This window comes from Myripristis murdjan, chromosome 7 (genome assembly GCF_902150065.1).
Source record: "Myripristis murdjan chromosome 7, fMyrMur1.1, whole genome shotgun sequence".
NCBI classification, from domain to species: Eukaryota; Metazoa; Chordata; class Actinopteri; order Holocentriformes; family Holocentridae; genus Myripristis; species Myripristis murdjan.
Window position 1 is genome coordinate 33,553,793 of NC_043986.1, and position 9,386 is coordinate 33,563,178.

The 9,386-nt window shown below is 38.1% G+C and overlaps 1 protein-coding gene across 4 annotated transcripts; it reads left to right on the forward strand.

Moving 5' to 3' along the window:
* The first annotated feature begins 846 nt into the window (after positions 1 to 846).
* Positions 847 to 8,700, forward strand: LOC115362124 (tumor necrosis factor receptor superfamily member 14-like). 4 transcript variants are annotated; one of them, XM_030055933.1, is made up of 9 exons: positions 847 to 890; positions 981 to 1,137; positions 1,286 to 1,378; positions 3,397 to 3,522; positions 6,929 to 7,087; positions 7,210 to 7,294; positions 7,816 to 7,952; positions 8,064 to 8,139; positions 8,310 to 8,700. In XM_030055933.1, the coding sequence occupies exons 2-9, from the start codon at positions 1,104 to 1,106 to the stop codon at positions 8,338 to 8,340; spliced, it is 741 nt and encodes a 246-aa protein (XP_029911793.1). In that variant the 5' UTR covers positions 847 to 890; positions 981 to 1,103; the 3' UTR covers positions 8,341 to 8,700. The 4 variants fall into 4 exon arrangements, with proteins under 4 accessions (XP_029911793.1, XP_029911796.1, XP_029911794.1 ...); XM_030055936.1 differs by having other exon boundaries at positions 875 to 890; positions 981 to 1,033; XM_030055935.1 differs by lacking the exon at positions 847 to 890 and having other exon boundaries at positions 915 to 1,137; positions 8,115 to 8,139.
* Positions 8,701 to 9,386: the final 686 nt, after the last annotated feature.

Below are 9,386 nucleotides of genomic sequence, written 5' to 3' on the forward strand. Positions count from 1 at the left end.
AAAAAAAAAATCATTCCATATTTGCTGAGGAGTTCCCCAGCAGCAGTGTGTGAAATCTAACTGAAACTGAAACTTCTCACCCTTGTTGTTGTGAACATTTGTTGCAACAGCCCAACACTCAACACTGCAACATCCTTTCATGTTGAGCATGCTCGCTGGGATTTTTTGTTTTCCTGAAAGATGGATGTAATTGGACCCAAATTTATTATAGTTTTGAATTTTTCGTTAGGTTTTTTCCTTTTTCATTTAGTTTTGTTCTTTGTCTTTTCAATTCTAGTTTGGTTTTAATTTGTTTTTAAGGTGCGTTTGCTAGTTAAGTTTTGGAAAAAATGCTTGGTGTTAGTTTTTATTCGTTTCAGTGTTTATTTATTTTATTATTTTTTTTAGTAGTATGGGTTATTTGTAAGCAGCCAGATTCAAAAAGGTCTGAAAGTATCATGCAAAAATAATCAAACGATTTACAACGAATAATTCACTAAAGACAGATGAAGCAAATCAGCTGTGACAAACGGAAACTAAAGACAATTAATTTGTTGATTTTAGTTTTCTCAACACAAAATACAGTTTCAGTGAGTTAAGGTTTTTTGTAAAGCCTCGTGTTTGTCTTTATTTCAATTAACGAAAATGTTTCTAAACACCTGGTTTCCGTTACTTCGTCAGGTTTCGTTAATAATAACCTTGACTGGATAACGAAAAGCTATAGAGCTTGCATAGTAATGTATGAAACCGGTAAATGTTTCATATATAAACAAGCATGTAAACCACTGATAGACAGACAGACGGAGCTGCTGGACGGGAGGTGAGGGCTGCCCCCTGCACACACAGCTGGTGATGATAACTGCCACTGCTGCTCCTGTAATGTTGCTGCTTTTCTGCCAGCAGGAAAGCAGGTTAAAACTTTTCCCAAAGCTTCCAGACATCCCCTTCTTAGATAAATGCATCCAAAAAAGAAATCTAATATCATTTCTCTGCTACAACAGTTAACCGGAAGATGATGACATCACGGAAGCTGCTCGGCTGCTGAAACACAAGAGTAGGAAAAATTAAACTATTGGCTATCTGAGAAATTAACTTTTTATTATCCAACATGTCATAAACCAGTAATGTTTTACACTGTATTGGCATTCCTCTTTGTGGGTGAGTAAGACACAGTCAAGTGCAGTACTTTTTACAAAATATTAAATATAAATGTCTAACATGACTAGGCTGTGTGCCATCTTTTGAGCTAGCTGCTATGTGGCTAACCCTCCAAACAAACTAAATCCAGCACTACTTTGTGTTGTAGCATCGGTCTCTGTCGGCGGTGTTCACGGAGTGGACTGTAAACCCGGCGAATACAAAACCCGTGACGAAGAGTGCTGTCCTATGTGCGAAGCAGGTAACGACACAACAACTAGGCCAGCTACGCAGTTCAGTTCAAGTAAACCACAAAGTGTAGCTCAGCCATTTTAGCACAGACACGCCCTGTTAGTCTTCAAAAATATCCTGTTCATATTAACGCGCATCTGCGTTATAACGTCCCGTCTGTCGTCTCCCTCTCAACTGCAACCACAATTTACCAAATATCTCGAACGAACGAAAAGCCGTAATGTTAGCAGATCTTACCAAAAAGCGACTGCGTCATCGGGAGCGGACCTTACAAAAGTTACCGTAGACACAGGGAGCTACCGAGAAATCCAGCGTACGCGGCTGTTTTGTTAAAACAGACAAACCAGTAAAGTTGTACGGTGCCGGAGTTGCCCGCTTGTGACGTTAGAACACGTAAACACTGAGGCTGTGCCAGTACCTGACAGTAAATGTGATGTGGGACTACAACAAAACAACAGAAAACAAAACCTGTGTCATTAATCTCCGTTTCTCGCTGTTGCCATATAATTTCCATATTACGGCAGACAGATTTTACAAGATCAACTCGAAAAAATAGTTTGAATGTTAGAGGTGAACCCCCCCGGCCCCCCGGCCGCCCACCCCCACCCTACTCTTGTTCTCCCCCTCCACCTTGTCCTCCCTCGCCCTAAAACATCAACAGGATGTTCACATCATATTCATACTTGGTGTAATACTGCCCTCTTGTGGACCTTAACTCACCCTCCAGTGTGCACAGTGGCTTGAGCCCGTGTGGCGTCTTGGTTGAAATCTGAGACAAAGTTGACACTGCTCATTACAACAATTTACAGTTTAGCTCTTGATGTTGCAAATGTCTATAATTTCGGTATACTTTATTCAAAAAAACAAACAAACAAACAAGCAAACATTTTTAATGGAGGATTGAGCAATATAAAGCTAAATCTCAGCTTTTACATTAACATTAATCCCAACAACAGATGTGGTTCCAGTGCCTGTAGAATGTCCCTCCATAAAAGATAAACTAATAAATAAACTTCTAAAACAAATTACACAGCTGACTAGGGCTGGGTTGATATGCTTAACCCCTGATTCAATACTGTCACTATACTTGGGTGCCAGTCAAATATACAGTATATATTACAATTCTTAAGTGTGATTTGATATTACGATATATTGTGGTTTTTGTTTTTTTTTAATTCTCTTCTAGTTTGTGGCTATAAAGTTTCATGAGGCTGGATTATCTTCGAGGTCACAACAGATCATTTTACACAGTGATGTCAAGTTTCAAAAAATGCTCCGACTGCAGTGAAATGGCTGCTGTGGGAGCGAACATCATGGCACATGAATCAAATGTGGCTCATTGAATCCAGAAGAGTCTCAGCTTTCCAGTCAAAGCCAATTGATGCAGCTCCAAGACTGTTTAGGCCCCAGTCTGCACAAACACACCATTTTACAACAGGCCACAAGAACATATGGTCTGCAGGGTTCATGGCCCAAACTGCATGGGATTAGCAGAAGGTGGGCATGTCTGCAAAGGGGAGAGCTGTAGCTGCTCAGAGAACCCATTTTCATTGACACAGCTATAGGTCAGAGGTCAAGGGACCCTGCTGAAAATGGACATGCCAGTTTTCCCTAACCAAAATTTAGCCAAACTTTGGAACAATATTTAGCCCCCTTGCCAACAACCTAGCATTACATGGTTGATAGGAGTGGATTCCTTAGGTCGTATGGTTTAATATAAATCCTATATCTTTAAACTGATTCAGGAATAAAGAAATCAATAAAAAAAATTTTTTTAAAGAATTGCAATAACTAAGTGACTTGTTAAAGCTGATGCAGAATTTATTAAACTGTTTTGCTGCAGAGTCCATTGCAGTGTTTTATTTAACCAAAAGCGATTGCATGCCAGACAAGTCATATCTGTGACTTCTGAACTCAGAATTACAAACTTTTGAAGATCACTGGCAGAGAGTGAAAAGGTGTCCACATAATATAATATGTAAGTGCCTCACATGCCATGATTTTAAAAGTATTATATTGCCTTCACAGGCTATGTTGTCCGTAGAGACTGCACGCCAGAGTCCAGTACGGGATGTATCAAATGTGGGAGTGGGACTTACATGGACAAGCGGAATGGTCTCACAAAATGTTTGACCTGCACTTCCTGTCATCCAGGTATTCTAACATAACAAATGTAGTTTTATGACACTGAGCAAACATTGCAATGTAGTTATCTCACCATGTATTACTCCTGTGTTCCTGAGGCGGATCTACGGGTGGGCCTGGATGGGCGTAGGCCCACCCAGATTGACAGCTTGCCCACCCTATCAGATTCAAGACCAAAAAATAACTAACTAAATAAATAAATGTTTTAATGTCCTTTTTCCAACGTTTATTTTATGCTCGTTTACAACCTCTCGGCTCATTTACCGAGAGGTTTTTTTTTTCTTTCATCATATCATTTTATACATGTCTATCTAAAAAAAAATAAACAAAATGAAATAACAGGCCCATCCAGAATTTTGTAGGCCCACCCATTAGCCATGTTCTGTATCCGCCACTGCTGTGTTCAGCTGCATTTTGATCTGCCCAGCTATTTAAATTAGGTTTTGCAAACCTAAAGCACTTGCTTGTCACACAAAACCACACATTCAGATTTCTTGTAAATGAATATGGCCTGGCTTATCTGCAGACTCATACAGTATGCATGACATGAATCCTTTTTTGAAATTGTCAGTTTGGCACAATGTAAACTGCAAAGCAGCATTTGATCTCTATAAAATTTGAAGATAATTCGTTGACATTTTTTTGCTTGCACTCATCATGGTCAACTGATTGTAAAAACTGAAAATCTATTGAAATTAACTAATACTTGATATAGCTTCATACACCTCTGGAAAAATACAGCAAGACTCCATTTTTCCCCAGTGTTATGTATTTTTCTGTGGCAGTGGTTTCCAGACATCTCTTTAACGCTCCTAAGCCAAATATTTGTTGAAGGATCACATCAGTGATTTTGAATGTTTTGCCTATCTACTACAATTTACCCACATTTTACATCACAACAAAGCATTTTGCAAATCATACAGGAATTAAATTAAATTTTTGGTTGAAACACCCATCCCATAATATTTTGTGACTTAACAAAGTTGCTGCCATTCATAAACCATGGAACTAAAAATTCACTCCTTAAAATAAAACTATTTTTGACTTTTTTAACGAGACTGATCTGTTTTCAAAGGTCAGGGAAGCATGTAGGGAGTTGATGGAGGGCCAGTTGACAGGAAGTGAGGTAGGATACTGTCAGGAACTGGAAGAAAGTCAAGGCAGCAGAAATATGGTGAATGCCAGCACCCAGACTGATCTGGTGGATAATAACAATGAGGGCAGTGAAAGGGCATTTGTGAGCACAGACACAGTCACTGATGACATACAAAAGAACATAGTAGTCATTAATGACCATTTGCACTGTACATCAGTAGATGACCTCAGTGTGTTGGACAGCATCCCAATGCCAATGGCTTCATCACCACAGCATAACGAGATGTCATTTGAGTGCATGAACAGTGAGGGTCAGTCCATGAGGAAGATGAAGTTGAATGAAGAGGAAAGGAAAATGAGCTTGACTGATATTGAGGATAGGGAGCCCAGTCTTGCCGAAGACAGAAAGAGCATAGCTTCTACACAAGAGCTATTGAAACTGTCCACTGTGTGTCATCGGGAGAGTTGTGGATTTGGGATGAAGGTTAAGACAGAGGGCATTGTGGGGCACATCTATACCTGGTGTTCCCAGCCTTTGGTGAGGGGTGTGATGGAGTGTAATGTGTCAGTACCTGCAGCAATATTTGTCACAGGGAATGAATGCACTCCATTCATAGAAGTCTGAAACAGTTGGCTTGGAGTGCCTCTCCAATGACAATGACTGAATGATGATTCTCAGACAACGATGTGAGTTTCCTCAGTGCAAAAACAACAACACCTGAATTTTGATCTGAGTGTTCACACAGTGTCACATCAGCAGGGATTGTATATATATATTTGATGTAAAACACACGCATGTGAACATGGCCTGATTTTTGTGTTTTCTGCTTTTGTTTTTGCCCTATCCCTAAGCATTTTTGGATAGCCCATATCACCCCCTTTCAATAATTTTATAGTTGTTAAAATTCTGCTACAATTAATTAAAAACAAAATTGATAATGAATGGATAGAGAAAATTAATAAAATAAAGTTATCAAATACATCTGATAACACCATTATGTTTAAAAGTATTCATTTTTCATCTGCCTATTCATTTCAATCTCAAGTTTTGTAAACAGAGGTAGACTGATACAATTTCTAAGTGCAACCAAGTACTTACCTGCCCCTTTGAACTTATGAGAAAATAACATGGAAAAAGAACAATTTATAGGATTAGTAGGATGGGAGCATGATATTCAAAGAGGCCATAAATATGCAATGTATGGAATATACAACAATTTATTGCTTGACAAACACTAGCTCATGCCATGTTGAGAGAACATTTTACAAGTAATAAGTATTGAAATCCATGGTAATCTGTGGACGAAAAAACATTCCTGATGGGATTCATGACACAGGCTGAAATTGGGATCCTGCTCCTCCTGCTGAGACGACCCCTGGACCAAAGGGTGAATTGCCTGGAGGCTGTCAGCCTTAAAAGACTGTGTTTTTTGTAGTTTGTCAGTAGCTGTGTCACAATTCAGGGGCTGCCTTTTTCAGAGAGCATAGGCGATGGAGGTGTGGTCTTCAGAGGACCCTCTAGCTGGCTAACAGTCGCTAATTTGGACGGTCTACTGAGGAAGTATGTTGATACTCAAAAAATGGTTGTAAATGGAATTGTGAAGCATTTATCTCTTTTTATATAACTACTTTACTCTTAGTTTTTCAAGGTAGCCTAGGTGGCTAATGAAAAGATGAGATCAGTTTATAAGTCTGTAAGTTTATTTTTAAAACTTTGCATGTCTTCTAAATTGAAATGGTTCACATTATAAATGACAAGCTGCATTTACACTTGTATTAACTTACATTTGTTAGGGGATTATGGGATATGAGGGCAGCAAAGGATGCACCTGTTGTGTCTTCAAATTCTGCTAAAAGAGTGCTGCATATCTGGGCCGCATTCAGAGAACACTGGATCAGCACAGCCTTGTCAAGTGTGTATGATGTACACAGTCTGCACATGCAACCTTTGAATGAGGCAGCTCCTGAACTGGGACACAGCTCAAGTGTAGTTTTTTCCAATTTTGTCTGAAATACAATTAATCAATCAATCACGTATTTCCCAGTTTGGGATCAATAAGGGACATGTATCTATCTAAACGTGGTCAGTTCACAAAAGAATATGAGAGGGTGGATTTTTACATGGACACATATCCCATCAGCCGTGAAACTGCTCATGTGGATTTCTCCTGATTCTTTCCAGATTGGAATGTATATTTAATTGTAAAGTTACAGTTATAAAGTTGTATTATCTATTGTTATTATCCATCCATGTAAAATTGTGACCCTTAACAATTAAGAACAGCGTTGAAATACATAGTTTCTTTTTTTATACTTTCAGCTGAAGGACTGCTTACCCAACAGGAGTGCACCCCAACAAGTAACACAGTGTGTGATGTGGTAGAGGGCCATTTCTGCAAAAGCTCCACACTCGACACAGGTTGTACTGTTGCAGAGGTACATAGAAGCTGTGCGGCCGGTCAGAGAATTAAATCACCTGGTAAGAAAAATCATTATTTGACCAGTTACGCCAAAATTAGACATTAGTAGACACTGATTTACTGCTCCAAAGACTGGTTTCTGTGCTCCTTGGAAATGGCTGTGGATGTTTTTTTCTCTAAGGAAACAAAACGGCTGATACAGTGTGTGAGGACTGTCCACCACGCTATTATTCGCCGTATGGGATCACCTGCATTGCGTGGACGATGTAGGTCATCATTTCTTAAGTTATTGCTTTATTAGTCATTAATGATGATTGGTACAGTTCCATGGCACAAAATGACCATAATGCATCTGTTGGGGTTGAAAGGGTTCTTGACCAACACTAGTTACTCGATAATTTCTAGACCAGGTGCTCAGATTTCCGGCTTTCCAAGTTTAATTGCTGTACTGTTTAGACCAAAAAGTTCTCACCCATCAGAGTTTCATGACAGTCTCTAAATCAAATGTTATACCCAGTGCATGCCATTTTGGCCATCTCAATGCCAATAACTGTCAATGAACATAAGAATACAGTTGGTTTGGTATACAGTTTTGAAAGTGTGATTACTACTATTGGTGTGATGTTAAATCTCCTTACTTGATATATATTTAAAGCTCATTTTTTAAACGTGACATAACCCTTTCTTATGGTACCTTTTTTAATTTAAGAAAAAACATATCTAATACACCTACAAGTCCTACAAAACGAAGTACTAAAGCAGTCTTTTCTCTTTCCTTGTCCAACAGTTGTTCAGAGACACAAAGGACGATTGAAGAGGGAAGCCCTAGTAAAGACTTTGTCTGTGGAAATGCAGAAAGACATCATTATGTTCTAATAGCATCATTTTTACTACCAGTAATTGTATTTGGAGTTGCTATCTCAGGTCAGTACTAACCAAATTTGTCTAATTTCCATCTAGCGCACAAAATGTATAAAACTAAAATTCTACTTGCCTCAGGTTGTTTTTCTTGTTTTTCTCATTTCCCTTCATTAGACGCACTAGTTATGTTAACACATCAAAAACATTTTTTGTTATGGATTTCAGGCAGACGAATGACAGTAAAAAGAAGGTAAACATTAATTTAACAGATTCTTCAGTCTAAAAATTAGTGTCTCACTGTTTGTCTTCATGGTAACACTAACATTAGATGAGATGCTGCCTCTCTGTAAAGACGTTTTAATTTTTGTGATTGTCTTTGTCATATAGATATTAAGCTTTGTTTTGTTTTTCCCCATGTAGTCACCAGGGGGCGACGTGTCAAGAGGCTTAATCAGCCCAGTTTCTACCCAGTGCTCTTTTACAAACAGTGAGCTGAAACATCTCAGTGTTTTGGACTATGAATCTACAACACAGCAGCTGTTCTCCAGGAGTTCTTACAGATATTCAAAGGCTTCAGATCAGTCCTCTTGCTGTGGCTACTTTTTGGAACACGAGGGAGGGTACTAACAGCTTTATCATCTTTACTGTATTTATTGTATTTATTATCAAGTCTATTGAGTGTTTTGCAAGATTTAACTTCTTAACCCTCCTGTTATGTTCAAATTTACTAACATCTTTTATGTTTGGGGTTAATTTGAGCTCAGCAGTTTAAACCTCCACAAAATTATTATAATTAAAGTTGTTACCAAAGTTTATGTGTAAGGTACTTCATGTTTCTTTGTTGACTACCTAAATAGCCCTTTAAATAAAACATAACCCCCACCCCACCCCACCCCCACTTATACATCTAGTATTCCTATTACATGACTATGGAAAAATATTAAAATCACCATAAAATCTCACTGATTGACCTAAAATTGGAAAGAAATATCTTTTTGGTGTTTTAATGGCTTTGTATTATTATTATTAAGTACAGATATATGTTATTCATAACCGATGTGTACAAAGTGTGTACAGGACATTGAAAACATATCATCATGTGAATTTCATATTTACCTGATAGTACCCATTACATTAGGAAAAGTCATTAAATATGAAGCAAAAAAAAAAATGATGTTACTTATTTATTTAGAGACGTTAAACACTGAACGGGGTCAAACTGACCCCAGACATAATAGGGGGGCTACGTGTCCTAAAAAATAAAGTAGTGTTTATCATCTGGAACACAGCAGCACTTCTTAAGTTAAGTTTAGATTTAACAACGAACAGATTATTAATTCATTTCAGGAGTAGAAAGGCAGTGCTTCGGTGTGGTAGGAATAATATCGTTGTACCATAATAAATTTGAAAATACACCATAAAATAGTATTTACGGACTATCACAGACACACTGTCTCAACAAAAATATATCAATGCTGATATGGTGGAAAAAAACAG